This window comes from Bufo bufo, chromosome 4 (genome assembly GCF_905171765.1).
Source record: "Bufo bufo chromosome 4, aBufBuf1.1, whole genome shotgun sequence".
NCBI classification, from domain to species: Eukaryota; Metazoa; Chordata; class Amphibia; order Anura; family Bufonidae; genus Bufo; species Bufo bufo.
Window position 1 is genome coordinate 201,502,852 of NC_053392.1, and position 19,244 is coordinate 201,522,095.

The following is a 19,244-nucleotide window of genomic DNA, read 5'->3' on the forward strand; positions in this document are numbered from 1 at the left end:
GGGCCGATGGCCCTGTCCCACACCGGACCAACGTCGCACCTGATTTTTGGAAAAATGCCTTTAGAACAAAATTTTTTGCACAAATAGTGTTTAAAAAGTTGCAAAGCAGTAGCTTGCTATTTTTTTAAGCTTTTTGTAAGCAGTTTTCTGAAGTAGGGGGTTGATACGACTCTCCTAAAGTGTTTCAGTACTTTTTCCTGTACACCCGAAAACTCCCATTAGGGTACACAGGGCATACGTGCTGGAGATTTTCCACTGGAATTACGGGCAAGAATTCCGCAGCATTTTACAGAGGTAGAGAAGTTGGTAAAATTTAAACAAATGTCATCCATGTGGTGAGTAAAAAACGCAGTTGAAATGCAAGCAGAATGCAATGCAGATTTGAATGCAATGTATAGGAAGAAATGCGCTGCAAATCCATACCACAATTGGTGTAAAAAAAATCAGGAGGAGCTCATATTGATATTGCTGCTTTGCCGTTTTTGCTGCCATGGTTCCGCAAAAAAAAAACTTTGGCATCAGATTGTACCCTTAAAACTGTGCTTCTGCTTTGAGTAAAATGTTAGAAAATGGCATTATGATCTGTGCTCTTGTTCTGCAAGTGTCCACACATCTGGCGTAGTCATTACGTACGTTTTTTCTATGGTATGAAGAAGGAAGCAAGTTAGTTGCTCTGTGGATGGATGGATCTGTTCCTGCTGGGCATCTGTTTTTCTCTATCAGTCCAATGGCCATCTACATTGTTCATTGCACTGGAAACATGTAATGTATGAGGCATGACTGGGAGAAGATGAAGCAGTCAATCATTTACTGGTTTATAACTTAGGGACAAGTCATTACAGATAAGCTGTACCAAGCTCCTTTTGTTTTTTAATGGTAGTCATTTTTATGGTCTATTTTCATTATATAGTGGGATTATGTGGTCAGTGGGATGAATACTCACTTAAAGGTGTTTTCCAAGGGACCCCCGCCGATCACTGTTCGCTCATAGTGGCGCCACTGCCTTCTCGCAGCTTTCCCTAGGCCAGTGGCGACACATTCATTGGTCACAGCTCAGCCCCATAGAAGTGAATGGAGCTGAGCTGCGATACCAAGCACAGCCGCTATCAAATGTACAGCAATGTGCTTGGTGACCACGGAGAAGGCCCCGGCACTCACAAACAGCTGATCGGCGGGGCATCTGGGTGTCGGACCCCCAAGGATCTGATACTGATGACCTATTCTTTCATTTCTTCAGTGTTGTCCCATGGAAAGATATAATAAAACATTTACAAAAATTTGAGGGTTGTACTCAGTTTTGTGAGATACCATACAAATGCCAGAGCATGGTGTGTGGGGCGACTCTACCCCTCACCCCCTAGGCAGCTTTGCAAGTGGAGGCAAACAGTCCTGTTCATATTGTAGGACAGGTTGCTGGCAGCCATTTGAAATTCCCAGAGAACCCTTTCAATAACATAAAGGATGTGTCTAATCCATGTGTGTAAAAATTATTGCACCCTTTAGGCCCCTTTCACACGGGCGTTGCGGGAAAATGTCCGGGTGCGTTGCGGGAACACCCGCGATTTTTCCGCGCGAGTGCAAAACACTGTAATGCGTTTTGCACTCGCGTGAGAAAAATCACGCATGTTTGGTACCCAAACCCAAACTTCTTCACAGAAGTTCGGGCTTGGGATCGGTGTTCTGTAGATTGTATTATTTTCCCTTATAAGGCTACTTTCATACTAGCGTTCGGGGCTCCGCTTGTGAGCTCCGTTTGAAGGGGCTCACAAGCGGCCCCGAACGCATCCGTCCAGCCCTAATGCATTCTGAATGGATGCGGATCCGCTGAGAATGCATCAGTCTGGCGGCGTTCAGCCTCCGCTCCGCTCAGCAGGCGGACACCTTAGTCCACTTGATAGCGCAGCCCGGCTTCTCCTTGTGTATTCTTTCTTTAGGACCTGGGTAAAGGACCTTTGATGACGTCACTCCGGTCATCGCATGATCCATCACCATGGTAAAAGATCATGTGACGTACCATGTGATGACTGGAGTGACGTCATCAAAGGTCCTGTAACTGTATTCAATGCTCACCACAGGTCCTATTCAACAAAGGAGACAGAAGGAGAAGCCGGGCTACGCGAGCAAGTGGATTAAGGTGAGTTAAAAATATATATTTTTTTTAACCCCTCCAGTGCTATTTTACTTTGCATTCTGTATTCAGAATGCTATTATTTTCCCTTATAACCATGTTATAAGGGAAAATAATAATGATCGGGTCTCCATCCCGATCGTCTCCTAGCAACCGTGCGTGAAAATCGCACTGCATCCGCACTTGCTTGCGGATGCTTGCGATTTTCACGCAACCCCATTCACTTCAAAAGAGCATGCTGCGATTTTCACGCAACGCATAAGTGATGCGTGAAAATCACCGCTCATCTGAACAGCCCCATAGAAATGAATGGGTCGGTATTCAGTGCGGGTGCAATGCATTCAACTCACGCATCGCATCCGCGTGGAATACTCGCCCGTGTGAAAGGGGCCTTAGGCTACTTTCACACAGGCGTTTTGACTTTCCGTTTGTGAGATCCGTTCAGGGCTCTCACAAGCGGTCCAAAACGGGTCAGTTTTGCCCTAATGCATTCTGAATGGAAAAGGATCCACTCAGAATCTATCAGTTTGCATCAGGTCAGTCACCATTTTGCTTTGGAGACGGACACCAAAATGCTGCTTACAGTGTTTTGGTGTCCTTCTGATGAAACTGAGCCAACCGTCCTGGCACACAATGTAAGTCAATGGGGACAGATCCGTTTTCTATGACACAATCTGGCACAATAGAAAACTGATCCGTCGTCCATTGACTTTCAATGGTATTCATGACGGATCCGTCTTGGCTATGTTACAGATAATACAAACGGATCTGTTCTGAACGGACGCAGATGGTTGTATTATCTAAACGGATCCGTCTGTGCAGATCCATGACGGATCCTCACCAAACGCGAGTGTGAAAGTAGCCTTATGCAGTGCTACAGGTAATCACCTAGAGTATTAGCACTTAATATGTCTTCCGCTCTTCTTATGCTGTCCACGATGAATGGACAGTGTCAGAGACTCCACCTCGTTAAATGGCAGAGCTCTGTAATGCAGTGAAATAATTGTCTTCGTCAAGTCTCTAGATAATTCATTCCCCTGTGCTGCGATTTTCACACTGACCACTGGTCCTAAAATATGTTAAGACTTCTTGTCCTTTGAGAGCAGCCACATGGGCCACAGACACAATGGTCCGGAGCTGACCCCATTGACTTCTTGTCCTTTGAGAGCAGCCACATGGGCCACAGACACAATGGTCCGGAGCTGACCCCATTGACTTCTATGGGAGAGTTTTCTAGGCCTGCTCTGTGACCTGTGCAGAGGTCAGGAGGAAGCTGATAAGCAGTGATGTCACCTAATGTGAATGGTGGATCCTGTGTTATCTATACAGAGGTGATATCTGTCATTGTAATTTTGCCTGTGAGGATAATAGCTACTGAAAAGTTACCTGTACAGAACAGGAGATCATGACTTATTATTAGACCTAGTGTACCTTACTACGGGACTAGCATAACTGTGTATTAGACATCATGCACACTGCATCCGTATGGTTCGAAATTATGGAGTCATGGGTACTTCTTATGTCAATTTATAGTGATTCCATACAAGTCTGTATTCTACCCTAGAAGCAATGCATCTAGGAGGGGAATACTTGCCACATTATTTTTCCTCACAGATTCTGTATGACTCCTTAACAAAAGTAACATCAATAAGAAATCGGAGGTCCAGTATGGGCCCATAGATTTTTCTGGTGGTCTTTATACAGCTTGGATCCATAATTACGCTATGTGAACCTGTACTGTGCTTCCAATGTCCCAAACTGTACTGTCTCAGATCTGAACCCTGGTAATATAAGGGCAGAAATATCAGGGTCAATAGGACTATGTGAGGGTGCTGCCACATTATGGGCTTTTGTTTTTTATCGCTTGATAAATGCCATGAAATTAATTTTTGAGGTTTTTAATCGCACAGCTTTTGTTCTTTTTTTTCCCTATAGAGAAGTACGGTATATGGGAAAACATCTGAAAAAAATACTACACCTAGAGCATGCTCCAAAAAAATATATATATGCCATGGGAGCAAAAAAAATACATGTAACAGTGTTTTATATAAAAAAAAAACAAGTTGATAAAAATGTGGTATTTTCGTAAAAAAGATATAGGGTGAAATCACCCTTTGAAAATAATAGAGATATGGTTAAATGCAAGCAGAGGTGTAGTGAACACGATTGTACTAGCAGGAGCAGCTCCCATTACTAACATGTTCAGTGCTGATAAGGCTGTTTATATGGTTACTAATGTGGTAACTCATGCTTCAGCAAGTGCCCGGACAGAATGTAAGGGAGACTGGAGTACACCAGTATAATCTTTGCAAAATATACTGGAAGAGATTTAAGAGGGAAATTTTGAAAGTCCGTTTTGCAGGAGTCTGCTTTGCTGCAATTTGGGTAAAATTTCGCAAATGTCACACAGTCTTTTGATAAATCAGGTGCTTCCAATGGCTAGTATTTGAGATGTTACTGCTTTTTCTAGACCAAAAATTCGAATTTGATAAATCTGCCACTGGCGGCTGCTGAAAACAGCTGATCAACTGATCAGAATAGGTCATAAGTATCTACAGGATTGAGAACTCCTTAGAGCACCTTCACACACGGCCGATTTTGCGGCACAAAATTCCGCGACTGAAAATCAGTTCCATTCACCTTAATGGAGCTTGCAGAAATCCATGTGCTTGCTGCCTTAGGCGTCATGCACACGACTGTGGTGTGTTTTTGCGGTCTGCAAATCGCGGATCCGCAAAACACGGATGGAGTCCGTGCGCATTCCCGAATTTGCGGAACGGCACGGACAGCCTTCAATATAAATGCCTATTCTTGTCCGCAAAGCACGGACAAGAATAGGACATGTTATATTTTTTTTAGCGGGGCCACGGTACAGAGCAATTGAAGTGAATGGGTCGGCATCCGAGCAGCCAAAACGGCTGCTCGGATGCGGACCCAAACAACGGCCGTGTGCATGAAGCCTTATTCAAATAAATGGAACTCATTTTCAGTCGCAGAATTTTCAGCCACAAAATCTGCCATGTGTGAAGGCATTTCACAGGCTAAGGCCTCTTACACACGAACGTATGCTGCCCATGCCCGTGCTGCGGGATCCACGATCCGTCCGTTCCGCAAAAAGATAGGACAAGTTTTATCTTTTTTTCGGAACGGAAGCACGGAACCCTACAAAAGCACTCCGTAGTGCTTCTGTTCCGTGGTTCCGTTCCGCACAGCATCTCCTGATTTGCCGACCCATTTAAGTGAATGGCCACGGGGGACACACTGTCGTGTGCAAGAGGACTAATGACATCCACTTTCCCACCCACATTTCAGAACTAGCATGAGAAGTGTAAAAATGCAAAATGTTTTTTTTGTTTTTGCGTCTTTTTGGAGTCTGAATTCTGGAGTGCACGGCTTGATCAATCCCCTTCCTTCACATTATACTTTTTTATACACTCAACAACATTGAAAGTGCAACACCAATAAGGAAAAGTCGTGGAATTATGGAAATCAAGGGATCGATAGACATGTTAATGATATGCAGATGATAAAAAATAGAAACAAAATATTCAAAACATCTCAATTTATTCAGTATCAAGTATAATCGCCACGTTTAGAGATACTGTACACGCACTTACATGCCTTGGCAAGCTATCAGTGAGGTTATTCTTGATTGTTTGAGGAATGTTCTGCCATGTTGAATGCTCTTGGACACACAAATCATCAGGCAGCTTCCTTTGCAATTGCCAATTAATGATGTCCCACATGTCTGGTGAGGCTGCAGGCCATGGTAGCACATTTAGGCCACACAGGCTGCGACCAGTAGCACAAGCAACATGCGACCTGGTGTTTTCTTGTTGACAAACGGCTCCTGGGACACTTTTTAGAAATGACCACAAGTTCCACAACCAAAACAATGTAACGCATAGTGTACCTGAAATGCAATTACCTACCGTACCTGCCACCTCACACCATAGGACTGGTGTAATGTTCCCTGGTAAAGTCCTGTTCACAGCATTGACGACATGGTCTCCAGATCAATCTCTGGCTGTTATTGCATCTAAGACAAAAACAAGGCTCGTGGCTGAAGCGGATAGACCTCCAGTTCGGCCTCCATTATTATTCTTGCTGTACACCATGATACTTTCTGGGAGCTCTAGTATGAGGTCAGTGGAACACATGTTGCTGGAAGTCTGGCGCGTAGACCTATGTCCTTTATTGGCCAACAACATATATATTATCTACTGGTTATGGATAAGCAAATAAATAGGGCCACAAGAATTCTAATGGGTAGTCTCTTGAAGTACAGGAAAAAGGAGGACAACAGCAGGGTGCCATTAGTAGTCAAGTACAGCCCCCATATGAGCATCCTATGGAGATTACGGTGGATATCCAACACATATTGAACAAAGACAACAGACCTAAAATAAATATTTCTGGAATTATCTCTCTTGGCATACAAACAACCACGAAGACTGAGGCACCAGAGATTCACTGGATGTAAGAGCAGCTGTCTCCTCCACTAGCGAGCAGGTGATTGTCTAGAAGGAAAGCTTACTTCCCGACAATCGCCTGTTTAATCGGGCTGTCTAATACACCCTTAAAGGGGTTACAATCGCCTGTTAAATCGGGCTGTCTAATACACCCTTAAAGGGGTTATCCAATAGTAGAAATACCCCCCCCCCCTTCACCCCTACAATGGCCGAGCCCCTCCTATAGACAATACTAACTGGGTCCCCAGCACCCACATCCCTCGGGATCCCTGAGCAGCCGCCACTGAATCTCCCTGTCGTGCGGATCAAAGCATCTGGCGACGGGGGGAGCAGCCAATAGCAGGCCGCGATGGTGACCAACCTCCCTAGCATCACCAGTCATTCATAGAAACATAGAATGTGTCGGCAGATAAGAACCATTTGGCCCATCTAGTCTGCCCAATATACTGAATACTATGAATAGCCCCTGGCCCTATCTTATATGAAGGATGGCCTTATGCCTATCCCATGCATGCTTGAACTCCTTCACGGTATTTGCAGCTACCACTTCTGCAGGAAGGCTATTCCATGCATCCACTACTCTCTCAGTAAAGTAATACTTCCTGATATTACTTTTAAACCTTTGCTCCTCTAATTTAAAACTATGTCCTCTTGTAGCAGTTTTTCTTCTTTTAAATATTCTCCCCTCTTTTACCTTGTTGATTCCCTTTATGTATTTAAAAGTTTCTATCATATCCCCTCTGTCTTGTCTTTCTTCCAAGCTATACATGTTAGGGTCCATTCACACGTCCGTGTGTGTTTTGCGGATCCACGGATCCGTGCATCCGCAATACATGGACATCGGCGATGTGCGTTCCGCATTTTGCGGACCGCACATCGCCGGCATTCTCATAGAAAATGCCTTTTCTTGTCCGCAATTCCGGACAAGAATAGGACATGTTCTATTTTTTTCGGGATCGGAATTGCGTACCCAAAAGTGCGGATCCGCAATTCCGGATCCGGGCAGCAAATCGTGCTGCCCCATAGAAATGAATGCGTCCGCAATTCCGTTCCGCAAAATGCGGAACAAAATTGCGGACGTGTGAATGGACCCTTAGGGTCCTTTAATCTTTCCTGGTAAGTTTTATCCTGCAATCCATGTACTAGTTTAGTAGCTCTTCTCTGAACTCTCTCCAAAATATCAATATCCTTCTGGAGATATGGTCTCCAGTACTGAGCACAATACTCCAAATGAGGTCTCACTAGTGCTCTGTAGAGCGGCATGAGCACCTCCCTCTTTCTACTGGTAATGCCTCTCCCTATACACCCAAGCATTCTGCTAGCATTTCCTGCTGCTCTATGACATTGTCTGCCTACCTTTAAGTCTTCTGAAATAATGACCCCTAAATCCCCTTCCTCAGATACTGAGGTTAGGACTGTATCACTGATTGTATATTCTGCTCTTGGGTTTTTATGCCCCAGGTGCATTATCTTGCACTTATCAACATTAAATTTTAGTTGCCAGATTTTTGACCATTCCTCTAGTTTTCCTAAATCCTTTTCCATTTGGTGTATCCCTCCAGGAACATCAACCCTGTTACAAATCTTTGTGTCATCAGCAAAAAGACACACCTTACCATCGAGGCCTTCTGCAATTTCGCTGATAAAGATATTAAACAATATGGGTCCCAGAACAGATCCCTGAGGTACCCCACTGGTAACAAGACCTTGGTCTGAATATACTCCATTGACTACAACCCTCTGTTGCCTGTCCATCAGCCACTGCCTAATCCATTCAAAAGCAAGATTCACTTGTAATCTTACCTGAACAAGGAGCCTCTGTGCTCTGAAAGCTTGCAATATGATTTTTGCTGGTCAGCCAATAAAGGTATTTATTAACACAAAAGTGTTCAACATCACATAGGTTTTTTTTCTGGCTAATCCGGTACTCTGCAATTCTAGCTAGACTTGAAGGTTGGTGTAGACAGTGTTTGCCATCCTAGGTTTGGGACGTGATGTCCAGTTACACTTGCAGTACAGATTGGATCACTACACACCATTCTTCTAATCGGATGATCCATCCGTGCAGAGGTTTACCTCTATACACCTCTTGCTGTCATTCCAGTTTGTCGTCATTCTCCCAACCAGTAGGACTCGTAACACTGAACAGTACTGACATCTCCGCCTAGACGTGGAGCGATCTGCTGAAGTGATAAACCAAGGTCTCTCAGTTCAAGGATTCTGTCCCTCTCAGTTTATGACAAGTGGTGATGAACAGGAGACATCGCACAATCAGCCCACACGACTCGATTTGATTTTTGAGGTTTCATGTGGCTAAAAAAAAATTGCTTTCAATTTGGCTTTTTTTGTCCTTCCCACATGCCACAGATTGGAGCTAGGTGATTAAAAATTTGATCGTCTGCAGATCTTTGCGACACCTGCTACTACCTCAATTTGCATAACTTTACAGCTTGTCCTTGGTGTTGCATTGTCAGTGTTGAGGAATGTATGTTGTTCTGCCATGATGTGATTCGCACACTCTGCCTTTCCATATTTTTGTACAGGATTTTCTAATTAAAGGACTCTGATCAATGATAAAGTGGTTTTCCCATAATACCCCTAGGAATTGGACAACGATTGTGACTAGAACCTCTGTGCCTCCTACAGTTACAGGGATTGTCTCATCTTATCTGTGAATTTCACAATTCCTCAAGATAAACTGACCGGCAGGGTGGGCGCACATTACACCCATTCAAGTGCTACACTTAGTTATCGCATGTCATCTATAGCTGAAGCCATTCTTAGCTCTCTGCTCTGTATAATAGAAAAAGGTCTCCAGCAGCTGCCAACATGATGTCTATATACAGTACAGACCAAAAGTTTGGACACACCTTCTCATTCAAAGAGTTTTCTTTATTTTCATGACTATGAAAACATCAAAACTATGAATTAACACATGTGGACTTATATACATAACAAACAAGTGTGAAACAACTGAAAATATGTCATATTCTAGGTTCTTCAAAGTAGCCACCTTTTGCTTTGATTACTGCTTTGCACACTCTTGGCATTCTCTTGATGAGCTTCAAGAGGTAGTCCCCTGAAATGGTCTTCCAACAGTCTTGAAGGAGTTCCCAGAGATGCTTAGCACTTGTTGGCCCTTTTGCCTTCACTCTGCGGTCCAGCTCACCCCAAACCATCTCGAATGGGTTCAGGTCCGGTGACTGTGGAGGCCAGGTCATCTGGCGCAGCACCCCATCACTCTCCTTCATGGTCAAATAGCCCTTACTTTCAAAGTTTTCCCAATTTTTCGGCTGACTGACTGACCTTCATTACTTAAAGTAATGATGGCCACTCGTTTTTCTTTACTTAGCTGCTTTTTTCTTGCCATAATACAAATTCTAACAGTCTATTCAGTAGGACTATCAGCTGTGTATCCACCTGACTTCTCCTCAACGCAACTGATGGTCCCAACCCCATTTATAAGGCAAGAAATCCCACTTATTAAACCTGACATGGCACACCTGTGAAGTGAAAACCATTTCAGGGGACTACCTCTTGAAGCTCATCAAGAGAATGCCAAGAGTGTGCAAAGCAGTAATCAAAGCAAAAGGTGGCTACTTTGAAGAACCTAGAATATGACATATTTTCAGTTGTTTCACACTTGTTTGTTATGTATATAATTCCACATGTGTTAATTCATAGTTTTGATGCCTTCATAGTCATGAAAATAAAGAAAACTCTTTGAATGAGAAGGTGTCCAAACTTTTGGTCTGTACTGTACATTATTAGGATATGTAGCAGTGTCTGTCTGCGCAGCTTGTACATACTTGTTATTCTATCATATTAGACTGTCTTTACTTATAATAACTTTATAATATATGGTAAAACTTGATATTTCATTTGTTTTAATAAAACTTGTTATGTGTTTTGTCATGTTATGGTTTTAGGACAGTGTATTTCAACCTACATACACTGGAGAAGAATTAACATGTACTGTGAATAATCTCCAAAGAAGCACACAATACAAATTTAGGGTAAGTCTTGAGTCCAAAAGGACTGAAGCACCAGCAGATGGCATTGTTCGGTATATTTTATTCTAAGTATTTTTGTGGTTTTTTTTATCTATGAGTGTATTTTATTCTTAATTTGTAAAATACTGTGTAATGTCTGTGTATCATTATATTATGTAAAAGTTTTAATGAGGTTTGATACCTATTAAATGCTTCAGCAGAAAAATTTAATTTACTAATATCAAACCAGATTTGTTTAGTGCATACGTCATCAATACCTTAAGGGTACATGCACACGACAGTGGAAAAAAACTTATAAACTGTCAGTTTTTCATGACCATTTTGAATCCTAGTGTGCATCCATTTTCTCTCTATCCATTTTAATGGTAAGGAGTTTGAAATCAAATTCTGTAAAAAATGACGAGTGAAATCCGAAAGGTGCTCTTTGGAATATGGGCCCCTTTGCCCACCTAGGCTGCAAAAAAGTGTCACAGATCTGGTATCTCCGTATTCAGTAGAAGTTGGGGAATGTGTTTTGGGGTGTCTTTTACATATATCATCCCATAAATATAAAACATATAATTAACAAACCAACAACAGTCAACAAACTAATTCCCATTGCTGGGTGAGAGAAATATCTGGTCAAATGCCAACTTTGTATAAAAAATGGAAAAGTTGTCTTTTGCCAAGATATTTCTCTCACCCAGCATGGGTATATGTAAAATGACACCCCAAAACACATTCCCCAACTTCTACTGAGTACGGAGATACCAGATGTGTGACACTTTTTTGCAGCCTAGGTGGGCAAAGGGGCCCATATTCCAAAGAGCACCTTTCGGATTTCACTCGTCATTTTTTACAGAATTTGATTTCAAACTCCTTACCACACATTTGGGCCCCTAGAATGCCAGGGCAGTATAACTACCCCCCAGTGACCCCATTTTGGAAAGAAGACACCCCAAGGTATTCCGTGAGGGGTATGGCGAGTTCCTAGAATTTTTTATTTTATGTCACAAGTTAGTGGAAAATGATGATTTTTTTTTTTTTTTTTTTTCATACAAAGTCTCATATTTCCTAACTTGTGACAAAAAATAAAAACTTCCATGAACTCGCCATGCCCATCAGCGAATACCTTGGGGTCTCTTCTTTCCAAAATGGGGTCACTTGTGGGGTAGTTATACTGCCCTGGCATTCTAGGGGCCCAAATGTGTGGTAAGGAGTTTGAAATCAAATTCTGTAAAAAATGACGAGTGAAATCCGAAAGGTGCTCTTTGGAATATGGGCCCCTTTGCCCACCTAGGCTGCAAAAAAGTGTCACACATCTGGTATCTCCGTACTCAGTAGAAGTTGGGGAATGTGTTTTGGGGTGTCATTTTACATATACCCATGCTGGGTGAGAGAAATATCTTGGCAAAAGACAACTTTTTTCCCATTTTTTGATACAAAGTTGGCATTTGACCAAGATATTTATCTCACCCAGCATGGGTATATGTAAAAAGACACCCCAAAACACATTCCCCAACTTCTACTGAATACGGAGATACCACATGTGTGACACTTTTTTGCAGCCTAGGTGGGCAAAGGGGCCCAAATTCCTTTTAGGAGGGCATTTTTAGACATTTGATACCAGACTTCTTCTCACGCTTTGGGGCCCCTAAAATGCCAGGGCAGTATAAATACCCCACATGTGACCCCATTTTGGAAAGAAGACACCCCAAGGTATTCAATGAGGGGCATGGCGAGTTCATAGAAAAAAAAAAAATTTTGGCACAAGTTAGCGGAAATTGATTTTTTTATTTTTTTTCTCACAAAGTCTCCCTTTCCGCTAACTTGGGACAAAAATTTCAATCTTTCATGGACTCAATATGCCCCTCAGCGAATACCTTGGGTGTCTTCTTTCCAAAATGGTTTATTTGTGGGTGTTTGTACTGCCCTGGCATTTGAGGGTCTCCGCAATCATTACATGTATGCCCAGCATTAGGAGTTTCTGCTATTCTCCTTATATTGAGCATACAGGTAATGAGATTTTTTTTTTCCGTTCAGCCGCTGGGCTGAAAGAAAAAAATGAACGGCACAGATTTCTTCATTCGCATCAATCAATGTGGATGAAAAAATCTCTGCCAAAAAAAGAAAAAGGAGGGGAAAGGCATCTGCCAGGACATAGGAGCTCCGCCCAACATCCATGCCCACTTAGCTCGTATGCCCTGGCAAACCCGATTTCTCCATTCACATCAATCGATGTGGATGAATAAATCATTGCCGGGATTTTTTTTATATATATACAAAGTGTTTGCCAAAGTATATGAACACCGCCACCTCCTCAGCTCATATGCCTCGGCAAACGTATCTTTTACTGCAGAGGAGAAATCTCGTCTTGCAGCGCCGCATACACCGACTTGCGTGTAATCTGACAGCAGCGCAATGCTTCTGTCCGAATGCACATCAGTGCTGCAGCTAGTCGATCGGTTGGTCCACCTGAAAGGTAAAAAAAAAAAAAAGAAAAAACCAGGCCGCAAAGCAATAACTTTATTAACTTTAGAACAGAACATATTAACTTTTTTTAACTTTTGTAACTTTTTACTTACCGGTAATTTTTTTTTTGTTTAGTTTTTTTTACCTTTATAGAACAAACCTCTCCTTCCCCATGGGACAATGTGCAAAGCGCAAATCGCCCAAAGATGTGGCGAAGTACGTTATGCACTTTATCCCAGGTGAAAGGAGAGGTTTGCAGCAGCTGTGAGTAAAAGGGCCCTAATAGCCCTGTGTGCCTGTCCTGTGAGATGCAATCCCTATGCTAGGTGTACCTGTGTGTGGTACTTCCGGAAACACTCACCTAAGCATAGGGCAGGGTGGTCAGGGCAGTCAGGACAGAAATAGCGGGTTTCACGCCTTATTCCACTCCTGCTACAGACACAACATTTTTTTCGGGGTGGCGGTTGGGTTGAGGTACCAGCAACGACACTGGGGAAATGTCGCTCGTGTAGACGGCTAACTACACTGGTGGATGGGGCCACGGAACCTCCTGGATAAAGGAGGTTCGCGATGATCTCTTCCTGGAATTTGAGGAAGGATCCTGTTCTCCCAGCCTTACTGTAGAGAACAAAACTATTGTACAGCGCCAATTGAATTAAATATACAGACACCTTCTTATACCAGCGTCTGGTTCTGCGGGAAACTAAATAGGGAGCCAACATCTGGTCATTGAAGTCCACCCCTCCCATGAGCGCATTATAGTCGTGGACTGAGAGGGGCTTTTCAATGACACGGGTTGCCCTTTCAATTTGGATTGTCGTGTCTGCGTGAATGGAGGAGAGCATGTAAACGTCACGCTTGTCTCTCCATTTCACCGCGAGCAGTTCTTCGTTACACAAGGCAGCCCTCTCCCCCCTTGCAAGACGGGTGGTTACAAGCCGTTGGGGGAAGCCCACGCGACTAGTTCGCGCGGTGCCACAGGCGCAAATCCGTTCTAGAAACAAATGCCTAAAGAGGGCCACACTTGTGTAAAAATTGTCCACATAAAGATGGTACCCCTTGCCGAATAAGGGTGACACCAAGTCCCAGACTGTCTTCCCACTGCTCCCCAGGTAGTCAGGGCAACCGACCGGCTCCAGGGTCTGATCAATCAGGGTTTGCCAGCACCTCAGGGACTCTAGGGGGTCTACGGGCCTGTCTGCGCGGTGGCTGCGACGGGGTAACTACTGCACGTGCCACCGTACCAGCTTCAACTGCCCTTCTGGTGCTCGCTACTTCACCAGGTTGTACGGCAGTGCTGGTACTAGGTCCAGGAAGGGCTGCGCTGCTGGTGTATGCCTCACCACGTGATCCGGCAGCGACAGCCCCACTCTGCTGCTCTTGAAGCGGATCCTGCGTAACCTGTGGTCTAGCGACACGGGGCCGGGTACGCCTGGTGCTGCCAGGGACCTCAACCTCCTCGTCCGAACTTTGGGTCAGAGAGCCACTGCTTTCTACAGGTTCATATTCTGACCCGCTAGATTCGTCAGATGAGGGTTCCCACTCCTCATCCGACTGGGTCAGAATCCTGTAGGCCTCTTCAGAAGAATACCCCCTGTTTGACATTTTGGACTACTAAATTTAGGGGTATTCCCTGAGACTACCCAAGAAAAAAAGCAAACCTGTCTTACAAAGGGGAGGCTAGCGAAGTACCGGAGGCCGCTGCGGTTGATAAAAAATATCAAAACAGATTTTTTTATCGCCGCAGTGCGTGTAAAGTGAATGTGCAGTGATCAAAAAATAATAATTTTTTGTCACTGCGGTGGGGCGGGCGTGGGTGAACGCACGTGTGGGCGACCGATCAGGCCTGATCGGGCAAACACTGCGTTTTGGGTGGAGGGCGAACTAAAGTGACACTAATACTATTATAGATCTGACCGTGATCAGTTTTGATCACTTACAGATACTATAAAAGTACAAATGCTGATTAGCGATACGCTAATCAGCGAATAAAAGTGACTGCGGTGCGGTGGGGTGGGCGCTAACTTACGCTAACTACCTAACCAAGGGGCCTAAACTATCCCTAAAACCTAACAGCCAATACCAGTGAAAAAAAAAAAGTGACAGTTTACACTGATCACTTTTTTTCCTTTCACTAGTGATTGACAGGGCGATCAAAGGGGTGATCAAAGGGTTAATTGGGGTGCAGGGGGGTGATCTGGGGCTAAGGTGTGCTGTTTGGTGTACTCACTGTGAAGTCTGCTCCTCTGCTGGATCCAACCGACGAAAAGGACCAGCAGAGGAGCAGAGAAGCCATATAACAGATCATATTTACTAATATGATCTGTTATCTGGTTTGTGATTCGATTTTTTAAAAATCAGCAACCTGCCAGCGACGATCATTGGCTGGCAGGTTGCTGATGCAACTCTCCGGCTGTTTTTCATAAATTTTGCTTCCATTTTTAACAGCCGATAAAAATGGCCACTAAAAAGGGATGAATTTCATAGTCTTTTTTTTTTTCTAACACCCTAATCCCTGCAGTACCCTCAGTATACATACTGGCCCCCATGGTGCCCCATGGTGCCCCATGGACATACAGTGGCCCCCCAAATGCCTCTAGTATCTAAAAAGCCCCAAGTATAAGTATTCCCCCTTTAAGGCTGTACACACAGCGTTCCCTCCCGGCAATCGCTAGCGGAGGAGACAGCTGCTATTACATGCAGTGATCACCTCTACAGCATGGGGTGGAGCAATCGCTAATGCCATCGTTCATCCCCACGCTGTATAGTGGTTTGCCAGCGGCAGATCGTGATTAGACACCACAATCTGCCACCTGCAAACGATCATTTTGGATTGCTCGATGAACGAGCATACGGTGGCAGTATTATACTGCAAAATGATCGCTAATGAGCATTCATACGAACACTCGTTAGCGATCATCTGCCAAAAAATCATCAGGTGTAATGCAGGCTTTAGTTTCTCCCAGTGTAAGTAATGCCCCCTTAATTACTCACTTCTTCCACTTGCTCGGGTGGGAACACTCGCTTCTCACTGGAGGCAGCAGGACTTTCCCAGCGTGCTCATGTGACATCATCATTCTGGGAGTGCAGGTCATGTTGCCTCCAGTGAAAAGCAAATGTTCCCTCACGTTCAAGTGTATGCCCCCATACAGTTCCCCCAGTCGCAATAATGGTCGTCATACAGTGCCCCCAGGTGCCAACAAATCACGTTGGGAGCATCATGTCCTGCTGCCTCCAGTGCAGAGTGAGTCCTCCCGACCATCAGATGGGTGCAGTTTAGTCTAAATGTCCTGTTTTTTTGACGGCCGCTATTCACTGTCCATTATTAAAACCAGCCATGTGAATAGCCTTATAGATTGCAGTAGTTCTGAAAACAGCCGTCACACGGCCGTTGTGTAAATGCAGGTTTAGTGGCAATGCTCCATGAGAAATAATATGCAAAGAGGTATCTCCTACAGAAAGAGGTAGCTAGCTTGTTGCTAGCGTCACCTTTTGGCAGTGGCTCCCTATGCGTCAAAATCCAACTTTTTAACAAGCCTTGGAATATGACAAAGGAAAATAGCCAAGCCATATATCAATCCGCAGACTGCTGTTTGAAGGTGCTTCCCCCTCATCAGTAGGGAATAGGGTTCTGGTTCGCTGAGTGAGATGTCTTGGATGCATCTTAAGGGAGGTACTGTCTCTCCAGTAAAAGCGCTCCACGCATGTGTGGTGTGCTCTTATTCTCTACGGGGGCCCCATTTTGGAAATAGGCGCGGGACCCAGAGGTTGGACTAGAGGCAGAGTTCCAGGAGAAAATAATATGCAAAGAGGGAAAGAGAACTATCTCGTGAGTCGCTAGTCCCTGGGAGATACCTCTTTGCACATTATTTTCCCATTGAGCATTGCCTCCAAGCAAGATGGTTCTCTTTCCCCTGGAGATACAGAAAATGTTGGGGTCATTTATCAAACAGGTGTAAAGTAGAACTGGCTTAGTTGCCCACAACCAATCAGATTTCACCTTTCATTTTTGACAGTTCTACTTTACACCAGTTTGCAAAATGACTCCATATGTTTTCCTTTTCCCAAAGCATGCCTTTTAGAGCTTGTGTACATCTGCGTCGGAGGCTACATATGGGACTAATAAAGTGGACTCCAGAACAGAACCCAAACAGACCCCATTATAGGTAATGGGATTTGTTTGGATCAGTTATGTGGCGAATATGGCACTTTTGCTATTTTCGTTCTATTCAAACAAATAGAAATCAATAGCACAATTGTGAAATAGGCTTGTATGTCATTTATATTTGATTTATGTGCGTATCATCTACTGCATGCTATGAGAATATAACACAGAAAATACGGCATCAGATACAGTGTATTGGGGATAGTAGTTTACTTTAAAGGGATTCTGTCACCACATTTTACCCCTACAGTAAAACATGGCTACTTGTAGTTCTCCCCGAGCCGGCATGCGCACTTCGCTCGACGATGCCATTACCTGTAGTCCGGATGGGCGCAGACTACAGTGTGTAGGATTTCAAACAGGCTCAGCACGCAGCCTCTTGAATATATTATATTTGAGGCGGTACTGGACTCAGAAAGGCGGCGCTGAGCACCGGATGGAGCACCTTGGGCACCTTATGTAAGTCATTAGCTTATCACTAAAATCGATTTTATAAAGAAATAAATCAAGACTATTAGTTAGTAAGGGCATCATTTAATGCAGCTCAGGGAGACCTACAAGTAGCTATGTTTTACTGTAGGGGGTAAAATGTGGTGACAGAATCCCTTTAAAGGCATTGTTATATGTGGTTATCGGTTAAGCAGAGAAGGTGTCTTGCTGTAATTTGTATCCGGGCTTATTGCTATAACTTGCATTTGTTTCTCATAATAAAATGAACTGTAAATTCAAGTCTGACATTTTTTAATAAGCCCATACAGATCATATGGGGCCTATTTAAAAGTATATCACGAATCACAAGATGACATTCATGGCTGAAATGTAGGTGGTTTTATTGAAAGGGCTTCTCCTGACCAGTTGACCACTTAAAGCCCCCATAGCTGTATGTCAGGAATGTGTTCCTTTTGTACAGTAAATGACTTCATGTCTAATCTTCTCCTATTGCTGCCTATATTGCAGCTTATTGCCTCAAATGTTGAAGGAAGTAGCAATCCGAGTGAAATCTTGGTGTGCACCACAAGTCCGGACCGGCCAGGTCCTCCATCTCGACCGGCAGTTAAAGGTGCTGTCACTGCACAGGGCTTCACCATTCAGTGGGGTAAGTACACTATACACATCATGCCTCCATCGTTGTATATCCATCCTAATAATGTTATTCTGGCAGCTGAATGCACCGAGTGCTAGAATTCAATGCATACTTATAAGTAGCAGCACACATGAGAATTATTGCCTTCATACAAAGCAATACACCATATAGAAGAGTGCGCAGAGATAAAGACGGATGTAGCATTTTAATAAATGTCTGTGACTGGAAAACATGTCCACTGAAATGGAATCTCATTCATATTCAGACAGACACCAACCTTATCGAGCTCACAGATAAGAGACCAGCAGTCAGCTCCCGACCATGCTGTTCCTGGCAGTTTGGGAGGATAATAAAGAGCTGTGTATGGAGACGATCAGGACATTGTTTGTAGCAAGGCGTTATGATGATAACATTTATTGTGGATGCATAGGAAAGCGCCGCGGTGCATGGGGCCGGAGTCCTGCCGTGCAGCGTCTGCAGCGTTTTTATTCAGTCCACATTGAACTGCTAAAACGAATGCAGCCGGCAGGGATGCATCAAGAAATCCTGGGGTCAAATGCAAAAACTTAAATAGGGCCCCTCTCTACCTTGACCACTTCAGGACTATTTTGGTCTCCAGTGTATTGCTTCCCTCCTATTACTGTCTTCTTTGCCACTTGTCATTCTCGTTACTGAAAAATGGAGGAGCAATCTATTTTTCATAATGACATGATTACGTAAAACCGTGTCTTGTGGAATTGTAGAATTTGAGATTTCAGTCTATAAATTTAGCATATGTTTTTTAGACATATATATTACTCCACAGAGCTGCTGCCACACATGGACAATTTCCCCCCCATACACACAGTGGGCTAGTTTTTCAAATAGCTTGTTAAGTGGCCGCATGATATTTCTGCTATTAGTGTAGTTTTACCTACAAGACCATGTACCA

The 19,244-nt window shown here is 43.8% G+C and overlaps 1 protein-coding gene across 2 annotated transcripts in view; it reads left to right on the plus strand.

Moving 5' to 3' along the window:
* The window catches only part of FNDC3B (fibronectin type III domain containing 3B), a 420,792-nt gene that overhangs the window by 275,509 nt on the left and 126,039 nt on the right, over nt 1–19,244 (plus strand). For both annotated transcript variants that reach the window (XM_040428242.1, XM_040428241.1), the window contains exons 14-15: nt 10,530–10,616; nt 18,187–18,325. In XM_040428242.1, the coding sequence (XP_040284176.1) occupies nt 10,530–10,616; nt 18,187–18,325 (226 nt within the window). The remainder of the gene's footprint in view (nt 1–10,529; nt 10,617–18,186; nt 18,326–19,244) is intronic.